Source organism: Harpia harpyja, chromosome 17, assembly GCF_026419915.1.
Source record: "Harpia harpyja isolate bHarHar1 chromosome 17, bHarHar1 primary haplotype, whole genome shotgun sequence".
NCBI lineage: Eukaryota > Metazoa > Chordata > Aves > Accipitriformes > Accipitridae > Harpia > Harpia harpyja.
In genome coordinates, this window is record NC_068956.1 from 1,599,600 (window position 1) to 1,618,643 (window position 19,044).

A 19,044-nucleotide genomic window follows, 5' to 3' on the forward strand; every position below is an offset into this window, starting at 1 on the left:
ACCTCTCCCAGGGCTCTCCTGCTTGCTTTGGGTTAAAAAATGTGCATTTATCACTCCCTGGCTGTGTTTATCCAGCCCCAGATTAACCCTTCTGCAGACACACAGGGGATGGGCAGGGAAACAGGAGCTGGAGGACCAGGAGGATGATACAGGACCCCTTTTGGGCTCTGTTAGGCCTGCTTGAATGTAAAACAGCCTGCAAAATTTCAGAGCAAATTCCCCCAAATTCCTGCTCTTCAGATAGGAACCACCACCCCAGCATTCAGGGTATTATAAAACAGACTGTTCAACACAGCACAGGTTACTTAACAGCCAGAGCGCCGTGGTTTATTACTTTCAGATGTTTCTGTACACGTGGGAGCCATCGGTCACAGAGAGGAGGGGAAAAAGCAAAAGCTGTGGCTAAAGCATCCCCCCTCCTCCCCACCTCAGACCACGGAGAAGGGATGGGGGAATATTTCGGATGATGGGAGGCTTTCGTGAGTCACCAGAAAAACCCAAGGCTTGGGTCTGGCCCTGGGGATCACAGAATCATTTAGGTTGGAAAAGACCTTTAAGAGGATGTCCCAGGAACAGCCGGATCGACACCCTTCCTCCACAGGCTGCTCCGAGGAGCCCGAGTACCGCAGCTGAAGGGAAAGAAGGAGTTCCTACCCCAGGCTTTTCACAACTGCTTTTATTTGTAGGCGAGAGAAACGGACACCGAACAAGACACAAACAGGATGAGGCTGACAAGGGACACAGAGCGCGGTCTCCGGAGAACTGACATACACACATACACACACATTTTCCTTTTGGAAACAGCAGCACGTGGAAGAGATCACCCTGCCAGACTGGGAAAGCTTGGCCTAAACCAGCCAAGCATCCACCAGCAAAGCTCAGAGCAAACACCCAAGCACTATCCTGCAGGTTTCGGATGCCTTACGGCCAATGTGCTGAGGGTGCGGCGTTACTGGACGGATCAGGGCAGATGATACAGCCAAGGGAGGCAGGTTTGGGCAACAAAACCGGCAGTTTCAGGTTGTGAGAGGAGCGCCAGGCTCAGAGACGGGTGTTATAATGCACCAGGGCCAAGTTTTCTTGGAAATAGCAGCCCATAAACTATTTTTTTTTTTTTTTTTTTTTTTGGACCTTACCTGAAGATCTAGGTCTAGATTTTCAGGAGTGTTGAACACCAGTTCAAACCAGTGAATTGCTGATTGCCAGACACCTCTGAACATCTCTCCTCCCAGGCCCTTTGACACTCAAAACAAAAGGCAATAGCGGAGGGGAGAAGAAACATCAGCGCTAAAGTCAAGGAGGTGGAGAACATCAGCACAAAGCTGTTTGCTCTCTCCTGTTCCAATACCTGCCCCGCTGCTCCCCCGTTCACTGAAGACCCTGTTGAATGTGGCAGCACACTAATAAGGAGTCCTGGGATGGTCTTGCTGAGCGAGAAGCCAGCAAGCGGCTCTGCCCTATTGCAATCACTCAGCCCTAACGCTGCTGAGAGGAAAAGGAAGGAGGTTCTCTCTGAACTGCCCCAGCACGGTATTTACTGGGCTACTGGTGTTACCAATGGGATCTCTCACAACACCACCACCTCTGAGAGCTCCCCAACCATGAGCTCAGTTTAGAAGTCACTCCATGCTTTACTGTAGCACTTTTTTTTTTTTTTTTTTCAGAGGGTGTCTTGGTTGCAGAGAAAGTGACCTCCAGCTGCAATAAGCATCTGTGGTTTTAATTGGCTTTGGTATCATCTCCCACCCACTTCACATCTGGACCAGGGCAGGCTGAAGACAAAAAGAGACAAGGCTCAAAAGAAAAGTGAGCTCCATACAGCAACACGATTCGGCAACCATTTCAAGACCAAGTGTCTGCGTCTGTACATATCGATTGCCCCGGTCACTAACAGTGTTTTCAAAACATCAGCACGGAGGAACTGTGCTAGCTTAAGCATGTGCGAAGACACGCAGCCAAGCTCTGCATTTTCAGGATCTGTATTCAAGGCAAAACTACACACTTCTGCAATACAGGAATTGTCTTTTTCCAACAATCTCAATGCTCCTGGAATCTACAAGTCACCCAGGGTTTTGTCCAGTGCATATAATCCGGGAGTTGGCAAAACCCGCCCTGGGTCTGATTTGAAAAATTTAAGAAGCCAACCCCACAACAAACCAGCCTCCCAAACTGCATCTTCTGCTCCTGCCGAGCCTTGGGATTTTCCACTGTGAAAGTTTCCACCAATCCTCAATCCAACAACTGGAACAAAAGCAAGAGAGATTTCTAAATAATCAAAACCGCCAGCATAAAACCAGCATCCTTTCAATTCAGACAGCCTCCTCCTGTTTATCTGCTTTTACACAGAGAGAGTACAATGCTGCAGGCTGTGGGAAAATGCAGTGAAAAGCTGGTAGTTATGCGGGGATTTTCTAGATGTCCTCATTTTTCATGAGTCAAAGAGAACATTTCTTCTCTCTGCAGTTACTTTTACCATGGTCTGTGCTATCCTTCACCTAAATACCATTTACCTCTGCCTGTAGCTCCCTGAAAAGGCAGAAAAAACTGCAACAGGAGCGTTAATATTTTTCAAAGTACAGTCTCAAAAATGTCTGTGGCTCGACAGAGCCAGAAGGAATTCCCCCTCCACCCACCCACACACTATCGCTGCTGTCCCTGTAGTCGCCTTTTTTTGAAGCCAGCACTACATGAGTCCCTGAACCGCTACCTATTCTGCGCAAGTCAGGACTGAGAGCTTGGCACGGAGCAACGCCACATTAAATAGGCTGTTGAAATATTTATTTTTTCACTCACTTCTCAAATGTTAACAACAAAATATAATTCTGGGGAGCCCACAGGATTCAGAAACAGTCATTCATTTTCCAGTGGTGCTTCTACAGAATACAAAACTTATTTTCTTTTGCTTTCCATGGAGGGTTTTGTTTGGTTTTTTTTAAGATCTCACAAACTGTAAAAGCAAATGAAAGGGATAACAGGAGAGGCAAACGCAAGGAGTTACCGCAACGAATCACTCAAAGCCAGATCCTCCAAGTTACTTCAGCGCAGAGGAATGTGACTTCACCGAGATCATTCATGAGTACGACAACAGGCACATGCTTAACTATCCCGTAAAGTGATACTCTGGACATACACACTGTATTATTTAATCTCTAACAATTTGAACGCAGGAGTAATCTGGAAAGGACCGAGAATTTTGCCAATCTTCAGGATACAGCTGGGGAAAGTGCTATTTTGCATCTCAACTACTGAAGATCCATTTAATCCATCAGCAACTAGAACAGGGGTGGACATTACATCAAGGTCACAGCAAACTAATGCAATAATTAACACTGCGACTTACAGAGGGAAGCGCTGGGAGCCAGCAATTGCTCTTTTAACACCTGAGTGCTGATGGCCAAAGTGCCAGGAGAGAGGAGAGCTCTCTGGAATGAGGCTTTCTTGTCTCTAATTCAGGCATTTCCCACCCCATGTGTCAGGGAAGGGACACAAAGCAAGGCCATGACTGCCGTGTCCAGGGCTCACATGGGAATGCATCAGAGGAGATGAGCAGCTCTCCATCAGGGTAAATGGCAACGTTAAACCGGGCTTTGTCAGCTCTTCACACCATCTCCCTTTGCCCCACCTGCACCTCTCAAATGCCAAGAATTCATGATGGCTCTTGTCACAGGACGTACGCATAGATGCACATCGCAGCTCCCAAATCAGGGCAACAACAGAACTCTGCCTCAGCAAAACAGCATTAAAATACTGCTTTCATCATACAGCATCGAGGGGTTATGGACACAAGGCAAAAAAAAAAAAAAAAAATTTCAGACACCCACCAGCAAAATATTGAGGATAACTGCTCCAAAACGTGTCTGCTCTTACGCTCAAGAGTGATTCTTAGGTGAAAGCAATCTGACGAACTGTCTGTGGATAATTTAACCCTGAAGAAAAGCTCTCCGTGCAACTACTGCATTTACATGGAAATATGGAAGGCAGGCAGCGAAACAATCTAGGAAGCGACAGTGAAGACAAGGTCTTTCCTCCAATACTGGGGGGAGCATAATGCAGCAGCAGCTGCCTACACCTCTGCATCAACATCAGCAGGACTGACTCCAAGCTCTTCCAGGGTTTTATCTACTGCCCTTTTCGCATTTTTTCATCCAAAAGGTGCTGATCTCTGCTCAGTTGTGTGTAGCAGCTACAAGATGGGAAGCATAAACACATTCCAGGCACAGAGAATGGCCAAACAGGCAAACTGCCTGCAGACCACGTTGTTACTGCTGCTCTTGGGTATTCCCCATAAACGCAGGCCCAGAGTCCCCTGCCTGTTATGTGTCTGCAGTAGACAAGAGTTATCCAGGCTATTTTTCTCAGTGAGAACTTGAAACAGGTATTAAGAAAGCCGCAAGACTGAAATGGAGCTCACGGTCCCCCCTCGCTTTTTTGTTTTACAATCCTGTCTAACTTTGCACAGGAAAGTAGCATCTAGGCTCCTCCTGCAGCTTAACCCATAAGGCTGACACTGGTGAGACGAAACCTGAGCTCCCAATGAAGCCGATTCCTCATCTGCTTTAGGGGAAAGAAACATGTGTATATAAAAAACAAACCTAAGGGGCACTTCAAAGACGATTAGACGATTCCATGGAGAAATCCTGAAGCCTTTGGCTATACTGCAATGCCCTCGGTGGATCTGGACTGCCAACAGCCCCTTTGCAGTTGGGTCCAAGAAAGCCTGAGAATTGATAGAGATCGGTATGATCGACTACTTGGGATTTCAGGAGGTCTTTCCTTGTGGCAGCAGAGAGGAGCCCACTTCCAAGGGCCTGAAGAGCTTTTCATGGTCTTCAGTACAAGCTGCTTCCCAGCAAGGAAGTCCCTAAGCATTTACACATTCTGGAGAACTAGTTCTAGGGGATGAATCTCACACCAACTTCTCACTGCTGCTGAACTGGAGAGATGAAAGGATATGGATACATCACAGTGGCCTCTGGTGCAGTTTATTTACAACAGGACTCAGTGCTGGAGAACACCAGGGTATTAACAAGCAGGAAACACACTAGGAGGGAAAAAGGAGAGTGGAAGAAAGGTCACACGTTAAAATCAAGGTATTCTCTGCAGATATTTGGCTCTGCAACACCCTAAATTTAGTTGATTACCCAAGGTAAAAGAAGGCCAAAAGGAGTCTATCATGCAGGTTAAAATCAGCATTGATGCATTCAACAATAACTTGTAAGCTACGTAATAGTGAGAAGCACAAAAGCTTAATATGTTGCTGTCTGTGGCTTAAGGACACAATAAAGCCAGCAAGCCACCTCACTTTCTCCAAGCCTCTTGTTTTAAAGCTGCTTTTGCTACAACCATAATAGCAGAAGCAACAGGCTACCACCTTCAAAGACTCACAGAGATAGCACAGGTTGCCAAATACCTGGTGGGGATTCAACATTACAATGTAGTACAGTCCTTTCGCCTTCTCCCTCTCTCACCATTTACGCATTAACCTACACTATATCCTTTCACTGGATTTAAAATATGCAGTCCACAGTCCTACATTTCTACTGTTTCATCCCCAAGGGCACAGGTTAAAGGGGAAAAAAAGAAAGGGAACATCCAGCAATACCCCTTCAGCATTGCCAGTCCTACAGCATTACACGTTTTGGGGCTTACAGCTTTTGTTGAAGAATTCTTAGCTAAAAGCGGGAAGACTTTTCAGGACTGCCACAGAAACCTGTTTGTTTTACCATTCACCTGGAAGATGATCCTAAAACAGATTAGCACCTTCCATGAGGTCTAAGTGTTGGTTTAGTTATTAGCTTTATGGTACTGTAACTAAGACTTTGAGAGTTTTTCCAATCAACCTTATCAGTCACAACCTACTCTCACCGCTGTGTGGCTGAGTGCAGAGGCCTGGCTTCTACAGTTCATTATGATATGAAAACACGAGATCAGTATGGAAAGTCGGCAACATGAAGCACACAGTTTTATCTGTCTAATCTCACCAGTATTTCTTGGCCAAAGAAATGTGGTCCAAGTTGTTTCCAAAACACAGGGCCTTGATTACTTAAATAAAATACTATTTAAACTAAATACCATAAAGCTTGTAATTCTGCCTTCTGGCAGGCTATAAAGAAAGGAATCGGCTGGGGAGGATCTGCTTTGCTCCTCCCCTCCATGGAAGGTTTCATTAACACAAGTTAATACGCGAGTTAGTTTAGAGAGAACACATAAACATCGAATATATTACTGGCTGTGATTCAAAGCTGTTTGTTTACATGTGGTTTTTAGCATTATGCTAAAACTCCAACATCCCACATTGAGAGCCAAACGCGCAGGCAGTAAGAGCAAGAGCTCTGCTCGAGGACTGCACAGCTCAAGCACCCACAGAGCCTTACCACTGGAAGCCACCGATGGGCTCTGTAAACCTGTGACGGATCAGGAACGTCGCAACAGCTTCAGCAACCTGAGGGAAAAAAAAAAAAATTGGTCAGAATTTAAAGGGACACAAAGATAATAAGAAATCCAGTCAGTTTCCAAAGCCTGCAGCATTTCCAACAACAGTTCATGTCCCCAGGATCCTCTTGCTGAATCAAGTTTGCTCCTTCAAAACTAAGAGCTCTGTGTAACACGCTTTTATATAAAAAAAGGAACTACATGCTTCCATCTTTATTCTGACACTGATCTCACAATCAAGAACTGACCAAACTTTTTCTCCACCTCTTTCAGTAATTCTTAAAACAATGCCCAAGTTTAGCAGGGAAAAAAAGATCTGGTGAAATCACAATGCAAGTTGTTCCTATAAAGAACAAATCAAGACAGTAACCTGACAGTAATAATACCGCCTAGAACGTTTAAAAAGAATAACAATGTAAGAACTCAGTATGTCTAGATAAAAATCTCTATTTCAGATTGGTAAAGTGACGCACAGAAAGGCTGAGTTTTACACTCACAGCAGTCAGTGTAGAACAAGCTTTAAAACCAGACGTGTTTCCAACCACAGGCTCCATGGGCTGCACCACATTCCTGCTTCTATCTGGACACTAACTTCAGCAGTACTCAGAAGCAGCACTGCTCTGTCAGTCTGTAAGCTGTTTGAGTAACATTTGTTTTGTATTTGGAAAATGTGAGCCACCCAACTCAGAAAAACAGAGACCAACCCCAAAAGCTGCAGCGTAGTACAAGGGAGAGTGGAGAACTGAAAGAGGAAAGGCAGGGAGGACAAATCCACACTCCACATGGTAAGAGTTAGTTATATCACCGCTAGCCTGAGAGTTAAATCTGTAACCTAGCCAAGCCCTGCATCATGTAACATCTCAGCCCAGGCTTTCCAGCCAGCTTAAAAATCCAAGCTGTTTTGCAAATAGCCATTTAAGATACGTCAAAAAATGCCCCTGAAGTATAATCTCTGCTTCATAGTAAGCAACTGACCCCTTTTGCATTTAAGCCATGAAGACCGTGACTTATCTAGCTTCAACCCTACAGTGGGGCTCACCTTGTCTGGAGCATCTTCATGGACTGCATGGCCACATTGTGGGAGGACCTGCATCTGAAACTTCCCTGCAGATCAAAAGAGTCATCACTGGAGCTGCTTTTTAGGTGGTCTTGATTTCTAACAGCAATAGTTTAGGCAAGCAGTTCTTGTGTACACAGGAAATGTCAGACACTACACCCCTAAAAGCACTGTGAATTTATGAACTCTTCTAAAAAAGGTCTCACATTCTTTACAAACAAACCTCACTAAATCTCACTGTATGCATCTGGTGAAGAGGGACCAGGGAAGGCACAAAGTCTAGGGCAAACTGTACAATACACACAGCAGACATCTTTGCAAAGAAAGCAAGAACTGGCTGCTTAGTTCATCTTCCCCACGTGTAACTAAAGCACGTTCCCAGGAGTTAAAATGAAGTTAGACTTCTTAGAGCTTCTCAATGCAGGTGAGACTACTTTTCAGAGTTGGAACCATTATCAGATCTACCGTAATGTAATGTTTACCCTGCTACCCCATACTACTTTCCAGTGCTGGCTGCCCTGGAAATCAGTGAAGATGGGAAGGGGAAAAAACCAAAAAACCAAACCACAAAACATTAATGCAGATGCTGAATCTTGGTCTGATGTCTGCCAGAAACACCGGAAGACCAGACAGTTTTGGATGGTCCCAAGTGTTCTAGCTAAGAGCATCAGGAATGTAGTTACAAAGGGAAAATACAGATTAGAAAGAAGCCCTTACAATCATTTTGATCCAAGAGAAATGTGATAGCCCCATTGCTGGAAACATTGAACACTAGACTGAACAAAAACCATGGCAACAGCCCTTCACAACTTTTAATCCAACCTTTCCCTTCTCAAATTCTCCACTTTTCCTACAACCACAGACAGCTAAGAGAACACTTTGGGATGGACTAATTCTTTAAAGCACATTTGTTTCGATATAGACTGCACCTGCTAAAAGGCCATTCCAGCTATCTCCCGTTTGTGTACCCATAGCAACAAGCTATCATCCAAAAAGAGCATTACAGTAAGGATAGAGTAACAATATTAAATATTTACCTTGCATCTGTCCAATTGTTAGATCTTTATCCAGCCTGTCAACACCTACAATCAAATAAACAGATGTATTGGAGAAAAGCCAGAGAGAACATGACTGTCTAAGCAGGGCTTTACTTCACATTTTGAAGGCAACATTTGGCTTGAAAAACTCAAAAGAAACATCATCTCTGACACCCACAAGGACTCTTCACTGCTGCACTGCAAGACAGTAAAGTGACAGGAAAGAATCCCAGCCAAAAATGCAAGAACACATCCTTCCCAACAACTTAAAAGGGTGGTTATCTTGGCTACACACTTAATTTCCTATCAGGATACAAAAAGGGTCTACAGCTGGCTCTAAAACATCGATAATTTGACTTTCAGTTGAAAAGTTCAAATTACATCCATATATACAGGAAAATATCATAGTAATGGAGGCTGAAGGGTAGCTTTGATCTGTCCTGTTTGCTCTTCTTCCACATCCTACAAGTAAAACATCCACCCAACAGCAGCAATACACAGTATGTCATTATGTGCTATTTTGATATTAAGAGGCTCTGAAATAATTCCAGATCTGCAGAGATCAAATGGACTGGTTTGTGGTATTTCAAGACACATAGAAAAGCCAAGGTAGAAGAGACAGGTCCGCTATTCTCGGAGAAGGACATTAGCCAAATGCTGGCGTATTCTCTAAAATACAAGTAGGACATCACTGAAGTGAACAGTCACTGAACCTAAGCAGGACTGGAAGAGACACGTACCAGCTAAAAGCAAAAGCTTTGGAGTTGGACAGCTTAGGAAGAGGTTAGATAAACCCCTGAACCAGCCATCCCAGTACTTTTCTGTTTTCGCCAGTTCAATTCGCCACGTGTATAAGTGCTCCTTCTTTGTCTGCAGGGAGGAGAGAGAGCTCTGCATTAGTGATCAGTAAAACAGCCAAAATAAAATGAACTCAGAGTGCCACTTGGAAGTATATATAAAAAATACTGGCTCCCTCTGGTGGATTACACACCTCCAGGGATGACCCTCCTTGCTCCTAAATTTCTCTCCAAATCACAGCCAAAGTACACGAGTAGGGAACAAGAAAGTGAGCAGGAGCTACACCTATAGATCAAGAGAAAGCTGCAGTATTCAAGGCACTCAATTTGCTATTTTTACTTGCACAAATAGCTCACAAATTGTCTGAAAGTTCAGACTTGGCTCTCACTTAGGTGACAGAGAAATACAAGGGGCTAAGCTGGCTACAACGATTTTCCTTGAGGAATATACATCCTTAGGTTGCAATTGCCTGTAGAACCTCCTGCATGCCACTGTGCCTTGGAAATGAACAAAAATAGCACAAAGACTCAGAAATGAGCATTCCTCATTCAGGCCAGAAGCACCATTTCAGGCCATAAGCATTAAATCTGTGAGCGTCTCAGGAAAGAAAACCAAACACACACTTGCAGGTAACAGTTCAAGATAGAATCAGCGGCACAAGACGAAGAAGAAAAACAATAGTCACAATATAAAGTTTTTGGTCTCTGGAGTTGCTCCTTTTTATATTAGAACGATTTGGATAACTACTGGTGGCTACTCTTGCAAGGGACCATTGTGCAAACACAAGCTGAAAACACAGTAAGAAAATTCCCTACCTCTGTGTCATCTTCTTTCTTCCTTTTGTTGACAGAGCCTCCCCCTTCCTCATCCTCTTCCTCTTCCTCCTCTTCTTCAATAATACCCTCCACTATGGCTTTAGGACATTCAGGACTGGCAGCCCCTTCACACCTGTGAAAATAAAACCAGAAACTGATTCCCTGCCAAAAAAAAAAAAAAATTAAAAAATCACAGGTTTTAACCTAAAGCGTTCAGCAATTTCTCAGACACTGGCTGAAAAAAACCCCCTCAAGTTTAAAAGTAGCTGTGGATGAAAGATACAGTCATGACTAGCCATGAGACCAAGTGCCTGTGCAGCATATGTATCCCAGTGCAAATATAAATGCAAACAGCTACTTAGAGGAGGCAGAAGTGGCCAATCAATCAACAACAGCTTCTCTTAACGGAGTATGAGACATTTGTAGAGGCTCCAGGTATGTCAAAGATTAGAGTGGTACAAGCAGGTTACTCTGATCCCCCCCAAAACCCACCTCAGATCACTCCTGAAATGCAACAGATAATTAAACAATTTCTAAAAGTAAGTGGAAGATACCATACCCAGAAGGCCAACCCGATTTAGGGCAAAATTTCTGAAAAGGCATCAAATTAACACTTAATGTGAGCAGAAAGGTAGACAAACCAAGGAATACACAACCAGCAGTAGTTAAAGTTTTTAAAACATGGCTCTTGGCAGATTTTGTCCCAGGGAAATTTTGGCCAGGTTTTCTCCAAGTGCCATGATTACGATTCAGTGCTGCCGCTGGTATCAGCTGTGATCAAATGATAAGAAATTTGTATTTGCTAGAAGAAATTTTCACTTTCAAGTGCATTTATGCTCTGTACTAATGGTATTGTAAAACAGGCAAGATGATTTTAAGAGCTTTAAAAAAAATGAAACCAAAAACCACCTACTGTTTGACTTGACCGACCATAGAAACTCTGGCAGATTCAAGATTTCTTATTTGTCCACTTTTTACACTAGAAAAAAAAAAAAAAAGAAAATTCAGAAGAAAGGCAGAAATATTTACTAAACAGAGTCAGGAACTAGCAGGCCCAGAAACAGGAGCAAAAACCCTTTATAGCTCATGATTTCCACAAGCCATTCCCAAACCCTCTGTTCTCAGAAAGTGTTCAGAGTGGCTCACGCTACATGCCAACTTACTCGGAACGCCCCGTTGTCACTGTAACTGTGAATTTAAAAGACACGTGGGAGAAGTGCTGGTGGGCAAACAGTGAAATAGTGTTATACCCATTTTATTGCAGGGGATAGGGGGAGGTCAGAAACTACATGGGTATTTGGCAACAGACCTGGGCTTTCTGTAGTCCAATCTTAACCACAAGACCTCTCCCTTTCAAACTCAGCTGCCAAATGTGTAACTAATTCTTGCTGAATCGGAAATAAGTCCTGTTTCTTACACATGGGATGGATATCTCAAGCTTCTTCTGTAATAGTTGGGACACTTACAAGGAAGCTGCAATTCATTCCATGAAGCTTTCCATTTAGCTGAAGGTCTTAGAGGATCCTTCTCCAATGCCTAGCCAACTTTCCTAGGAAATTAATTATCTTTGAGACCTCTCTCTCCCTGTCAAATCAGCCAAGGAATTGGTGAGAACAGTTGGGGAAAATGAGCACGAAGGGAGAAAACAGACAAATTATATAAACTTTGTTTCCTTCAGGAGACAAGCTACAAAGACCAGTGATTTTGGAGACTACATAATAAGCCAATGCATTACCTCCACTCAATGGCATTCTCAAGTGACTTGAATGTTTTGGGACGACTCCTTAGGAAGTTCTGCATGCTGTTCAATGCATCCATGGCTGTACCTAAAAACAAGCATTTTAACTTTATGGCATCTGATGAAATAATTGCCACATCCCCTCTATACAGAACTGGCTACCAGGGGGACACTCTCAGAGAGAGCTGGAGCTCATTGGGGATTTAATGCTTTTAAGGAAAGTACAGCTTAGTACTCCTAAGTCCACAGTCACACCTCCTCCCACATTAGAGAATTAATATTTGAACAGGTAGGACATTCAGATAGTAAGAGAAGGCAGTAACCACTCATCAGCACCATGCATTATATAAAAAGCCACCCTTCTCCCCACTAACAAGAAAGTATTGCAAAGAAATTATGAGGAAAATAGCAAACAGAGAGCCCATCTGGGAAAAGCAAAAGAGGGGTCACACTAGAAAGACTTTTGCATAGGTAGCATCTGTTAGGAGGATGGAATTGGCATTGGTTTAAAAACTGGGCAAAACTTTCTGTATTCAGGGATTTGGGGATAAAAGAAAAAGATCAATGTGGAAGACAGAACCCTATCCAAGGATATACACACTTACCTTCCACAACATCGATCATGCACAGACCCAGTAAACTTGGCACCAAATTTGCAACCGCTGTGTGCACTGCGATGGCACCCCCCATGCTGTGCCCAATCAGCATGATAGGGGGAGGAAGGTCCCCATACAGAGCTTCAACCACGTTTCCAACGTCTCTGCCAAATCAAGATAAAAGCGTGGTCGGCATCTCTACCTTGATACATTTCTGAAGCAGATTTGTATAATGGGAGGAGAACGTACACATCCAAGACAGACATCCGGCTCCAAACCTTGTCTGTATGATCATTTAACCCACAGGTAATTGAGATAAGCTTATTCTCTTACCACTGTTTCATCTAGGTACCAATACAGGAAATCATTCAAGCCAATAGTTTCCTGAACAAGCAAGTCACTTCCATTTTTACTAATGGAAAGTGCTCATTTAAAAGAAATCCCTGAAGAGAACATTTTACATTGACATTAGCTGGTGAGAATTTTAAATAAAAGGTGAGAAAAAGCTGTCAAAGCCTCTTGCATGGAAGCATAGACTAAGAAATTCACCGTTCTGAAAGGAGAAACTGTTTGCAATTAAAGAGAGAAAATAACTGAGCCCTACTGACCAATGCAAAGATAAACAACATTGAGCACAAACAACAAGATTCAGACTCTCTATGAGCACAGATACTACAAGGCAAGGGGCAATTTCCCTATCCTTTCCATAAGGCACCTACTTTAAACTGAAGTTGTCACTGCAGTGTGTGAAAGCTGGCTGGTGCAATTCACAAAACCCAAAACAACAGCAGAGCTAATGATGGAAATCTGCTGAAGAGCACTGTAGTTTAAGACACCCAGACTGGCTTTCCTGACTACAACTATTCAGAGGAACCGGAGACCGGAGCAGTATTGCAACTAGAAAATGGAAAACAGGTCAAAAAAAAAAAAAAAAAAAAAAAAAAGGTTGACCAGCTTGTTTGCTCTGTCAGAGAAAATCGCTTGAGGATTTGATAAAAAAAAATGAAAACCAGCTATAATTTAACAGTCCCATTTAAAGGCTGTTCTGGAATAACTTTCAAACTCATTGCTAAGAGGAGAGAAAGTTTTAAAAACAAAAGGCACTTGTTTTCCCCCCACAGTAGTGCTGCTCCAGATCTAAAAAATTCTAATCATTTCGTACGGCATCTCCTCAGGACAATAACGCATCAGGATCTGACAAGCCGTAAGCAGTAGCAATAAGGTATACAATGGAAGTCAGAATACATTTCACACATGGCCTCCCCACAACAAACCAAGTGGATTTGTTCATATGAAGGTTACAAAATCCTTCGTGATTTGATTGTAGTCATAGCAAAGAGTCTCTTTGTATTAAATGTGGACATAACGTAATGTGCTTAGCAGTGGGTATTTGCTTTTCTTACAGCTTTGTCAAGAGGGGGATTTGCATCCCAAAGCAGGTCGTGATAGTTTGAAAAAGCAACTCTCTCCACGCTTGAAAGTCTCAGTCTGTGACCCACACTTTGGGGATGCCGCCAGTCCAAGGCGGGCATGCTCTGAACGCTCGCTCGAGGAGCTGAAGAAGAACCAAACTGGTGATTTCAAGCTAAAGTGCCCCAGTTGGTTATGTCCAAGGAAAGCATTCCCCTTCTATTAGGAAATCTCTAGCAAGTGTTACAGCATGTTGCAGGTTTAAAGTGTTCTCTGCAATGAAGCCACTGATCTTTAAAGTGAGTTTAAAAACTGAGGGCACCTAGAGAATGACTCCAGTTTGGAATCTGACTTGGCTGGAAGAGATAATTTCAAACTGTCCCAAAATGGAAGGAAAAGAAGGGATAACTACCAGAATCATGTGGAATGAAACTATCTTCAAGCTCCCTTGAATGAAGGTTGTGTGTCCTCAAGTAGTTTATTGTTCATTCAAGGAAAGAAAATAAAGGTTTATGAAAAGAGAAATACTGAAGAGAGAGCATAAGCTTCCTTACTTTGACATAGTCTCTGCAGACAGATCTTCAGGATTCCTAACTTTTGTTTCTCCTGAAAGAACAGAAAAAGTAAAGTTCATGTAAGCTGAAAACCTTCAGATCCCTCAGGAGTTAGAGCAGCAACTGTACAAAGCTTTTTGGCACAGTTATTAAAAGCGAGCCTACTGCAGTTAACATGAATAATTAAGAAACCCAGAATTAATAGGAACAGTTAGTACTTTATCGCATTATAGCTTACGGGTAGGAAACGCTCCCCATAACTGTTCCATATTTGCAATGTATCTTAAAACTAAAGAACAGACCTTATTTCTAATAGTAAAGACCACCTACAGGTTATGAAAATATGAAGGAGGGGGTTGGTGCCAGTATGTAGGAAGGAACAAGTCCACCACCACCTTGCACAAAGGCACAGCTTCTGGCACGTGAGGACAGGTGGCTGCCAAGCTCTAGAAGCCACTTTTCCATCCCTGCTTTTGAATAAAAATTGGGATGCCTTAGGGATGCTTTCTTAGTCATCTTGGGAGGGATTCATTACATCATCTTTAAAAAACGAGAGCATGTAACATGCTTATGTGATTTTACTTACCATGGCCTCGGAGATCTAAAGCCACAATCCTACACTGAATCCTGTTAATGATTGCAGACTGCAAGAAGGGACAAAGATAATACAATTTGCAAAGTGCCACACCTCATCTACAAAAGGATTAGCAACATTAAGGACTCCCTGAAACAACAGCAAAGGCTTGGATGGTGTGACAAAAACCTGCTACTGTCAACAAAGTGGCTGAACCTGGATTGCATAAGGTGTCACAGAAAGCAAGCAAGAATATTCCATATAAGCTATCCTTAATTAACCAAAGCTCCATCCTTTCTACCATTGTTCACGCCATCTTTGAGGACATTTATTTCCCTGTGCATAAGACATTATGCGTGTTTGCTCTGTAGCACCTCTGAAAACTGAAATGCAGCAGCGGGATTACAGACACCACAGGGATGCCCCCCTTCCCCAAGCCCCACGTTACAAAATTAGCCTTAGCTATACAGCAGACATGAAGATGAAGCAGCTGCTTTGCAGCACACATTTAATTTGCTCTCAAAGAACAAAATTTTACAGTAAGGCTGAAATGTACAAAAATTGATTAGTCCAAAGGGGTCGGGGGGAACAAATGAGGAATCCTTTCAGTGTAAGGTAAGGCTGCAATACGATTATGGCTCTATTTGTCCCTGACAGCTCAATTTACGTAAGTTATTTCAGGCATCACAGTGATTAAGTGTCATTCTTTGTTGAAGACTTTTGTGTTAAAGAATCATTGATTATTTAAACAACAGCCCTGCAGGAGTGGGGGAATTTGTTGAGGGATTCTTAATAGAACCACCTACATAGCAGGCAGAGATCTGAAAGCTACCCAGTCCTCATATTTTGATTCTTCAGCTATTCAACTCCTAAATGACTGTAGCAGTTGCTCTCCCAAAAACTACTGAATCCACAAGTTAATATTTTAGAGCCCCTAAAGACACCCTGAAACCTCAATCTGCAAGGTGATTATGCACCTAAGCAATAATTTAACTAGTCAGATGAGCAATCTGCTGCTAAAAATCAAACTATTGTCAGTAGAGAGTAAAGAAAGAGGATCATCAACCTGATGTGAGAGAATGGGAAGCTTTCCAGTGCCCCAAATTTTATCCCAATAGGAGTACTTTGGCCATGAGAAGTACCAACACATCATCCAGGAAGTTACCAGGCCAATAAGCAAAAGAAGAAAGGAGCACGCCACTCCTGCAGTCTGTTATTTTATTTATAGATGGTTACTCTCAATGCTTCCCAGTTCGGGTTTCTTCTTGTTTTTTAGGTTGGAGGGGTTGTTTGGGTTTTTTTGGTTGTTTTGTTTTTTTTTTTTTTTTAAGTTCTGGTTCATCCCAAACATTTAACACTTGATTGCTTGGGACAAACTTCCATGTCAAAATGCACAAAGGAAATAGTTCTATAGCAGCCACACAAAGGCATGAGCTAATTGTTGTGGCAGTTTCTTTCTCCAAATGCAGTCTCAAGTGCAAGGCGTAAATCTATGTGAATCTTGTATATTATCTAACTTTGTTAACTGCTAACAGTAACATAAAAAGCCAGCAACTGTAAGGTACAGCGTCACAACTGCAATCACTCTGCTAAATTCAGCTCTGGAGATTTTTAAATGTAAAAATGGTATTGGTGTTGTTATTGGAAAAAAAGAGCTCTAGAGACGGTGGAAGTGTCTTGTAAGAAGCCCTCTCCTTAACTCAGAAAAACATGACTTCATAACTCTCCCTCCAATTAAAACCAGTGACCTTCATTACATCTGTTTAAGGCACTCGTATACCATAAAAAAACCCCTAAACTAGCAGAGGAAAAGACATCCATCCATCTTGGCAACTCGTGAGCTACAAGCAAGTAACTACAGGATTTTGTAAGACTTAAGACTTAAAGTTCAACAGTTTCAGAAGACCTGTATCTGCACCAGTCTCTGGGTCAGCTAGTTACAAATGAACTGTTAGGTGTAAAACTACTATTCAATACCAAAATTACAGCCCAGGTGGCAAAGAATTTTTCTAATGTGTCTCATCATATTATAAGATGGTTTATGATTACACCATCAGGATTACTCAACAGTAGTCATGTTGGGAATTCAAGAGCAGTTGGTAGTGACTCTTGTAAAACATTGGTTCTTGTTACTCATTTGAATCTCTGCTTAAAGGCTAAGTGATCTACAGACCACCAAGCTGCCAAAAGGTAACAAATATGACACAGCCAAAGGCACAGGGAAGACACAGAGACTTCACCTGTCCAGTTGCACTTCCATCAAAGTGATCCTATAGCATCTTTCTATTAAGGGCACTAGAGAGCACAAAGAGTTCCTGGATTAAAAACATCCCAAATAAAAATCACACACTGCAAGTGATTTTACTTTTCTTGAAATCCTTTAGAAGTTTTCTTCCTTAACTCCCCTTATTTTTTAAAGGGAATGGGTGGGAGGGAAGAATTTTGGTTTGGTCAGTCCCCACACTCACTCCTATTGCCATCACCTCAGTTCGTGTTTCAGAGTTGCCTGAGCAGCAAATGAGATTTCTCGACAAGTCAAACAAGACTGCAACCATGCAAAGATAATATTGTTATGATGAGATAAAGCTGTTGAACTTTCACTGGAAGTCATGAAAAAGCAGCCTTCTGAAAAAAAATGGCTATGCTATGATGGGAAACGTCTTGGCGCTTCATTAAAACAGACAAGCTATTTGGCAGATGTAGTTTTGGTTACTGCTGATAATTAAAACCTAGACGATAAACCTTTGCATGTGCTTTGCCTACTTAATAAATACACTGACAGTGAAACATTTAGAAGACTTGAGTCAGGTGCGCACCAGGAGATTATAAGACAGTTTTCTGAACTGATTTTCCTGTGCTTAACATAGCTGAAAGGTTAGTTGCCTTCCATGCTCAGAGGACTATATTTGCATGCATATATACTTCTATAAAGCAGCAGCTTACTTACAGTAAATACAGCCCAGGAAAGAGCAGAATGGCCTCCACCGTGTAACAGCAGTAAGACAGGCCCCTCCAATCCGCTTTTGTAAATTCGAAAAGTGTATGAACAGTTAAGGACATTTCATAGACTTATTTGAAGTTACTTAGCTGAATGTATTTTGGAGTCTGCAATGCCCAATACTGTTTTGTTTCTACCCCTGTGTACCCAAGGCCTCATTTCTCCCTCTCATCAACAGGCATGTGCAAGCATAACCTGGACAAAACTTAACCCTCTTTATTTAAGCTTCAAGAGTTGTGTTGCCCAGGTCTCCTCCTCCCCCGCACCCTTTTCCCCTAGTGCAAAACAGTGAATTGAACAACTAAGAGAAAAACCAAACCATGATGAGCATGCACTTCGGAGTGTGTAATTTTGCTCTGGTGTATTTTCTTACTAATTCAAAGGAAAAACGTAAGACAAACCAGTAAACAAGATTTTTAAGGCAATATAATTACTCTCTGGAACACTCACAGCAAAGATGCTTCACTAGGGTAGCTAAGGTCACCTTACAGTATATATTTAGATAAAGAAAAATCAGTTTAACTATCGCTAAAACTGATGTCAGTTAGGGAAAGGCACAGAACTGGGAGTTGTGAGATATGTGTTCAGTGCCCGAAACTGTGACCAACAGATCAGATAAGTCACTTCACCTCCTTCCACTGTTCTCCCTCTGGTCTTGGGTGGACTAAAGCACTCTTCTGAATCTAACTGTGCTAGCTGCAGTTACTGATGAGGCTGTTCATCGTTTTTCTGCTGAATACTGCAGTGCCCTTTGGATCTGCTGGTTGCAAACAGTTCACACAGGTGCTCCCTGCGCTATTTCAGTCACAGTGAGCTGTGTCAGCTTAAAACAGTTTTCATCAGCTGGGGTTTGTTCACACAAGGAGATCTGATGGAGCAGTAACAGGTAACTGGGGCAGAACAGTGGGCACCAACTCCATTCATTAATTCAGCTGCTTCTACAGTACACATCTGTCCACAACCTTTCATATGGGAGCTCAAGCTTCTGTCAAAGGTCATAGGTAGCACAATAAATCCCAAACAACTAAGATTTGC

At 42.6% G+C, this 19,044-nt stretch overlaps 1 protein-coding gene across 2 annotated transcripts in view; it reads right to left on the bottom strand.

Moving 5' to 3' along the window:
• Window positions 1-301: 301 nt before the first annotated feature.
• The window catches only part of PPME1 (protein phosphatase methylesterase 1), a 34,123-nt gene continuing 15,380 nt past the window's right edge, over window positions 302-19,044 (bottom strand). For both annotated transcript variants that reach the window (XM_052812454.1, XM_052812456.1), the window contains exons 3-14: window positions 17,959-18,050; window positions 15,024-15,081; window positions 14,438-14,489; window positions 12,483-12,637; window positions 11,875-11,965; window positions 11,053-11,118; window positions 10,140-10,272; window positions 9,267-9,396; window positions 8,527-8,571; window positions 7,472-7,536; window positions 6,375-6,442; window positions 302-5,041 (exon numbers count right to left, since the gene is read on the bottom strand). In XM_052812454.1, the coding sequence (XP_052668414.1) occupies window positions 5,023-5,041; window positions 6,375-6,442; window positions 7,472-7,536; window positions 8,527-8,571; window positions 9,267-9,396; window positions 10,140-10,272; window positions 11,053-11,118; window positions 11,875-11,965; window positions 12,483-12,637; window positions 14,438-14,489; window positions 15,024-15,081; window positions 17,959-18,050 (974 nt within the window). In that variant the 3' untranslated portion in view covers window positions 302-5,022. The remainder of the gene's footprint in view (window positions 5,042-6,374; window positions 6,443-7,471; window positions 7,537-8,526; window positions 8,572-9,266; window positions 9,397-10,139; window positions 10,273-11,052; window positions 11,119-11,874; window positions 11,966-12,482; window positions 12,638-14,437; window positions 14,490-15,023; window positions 15,082-17,958; window positions 18,051-19,044) is intronic.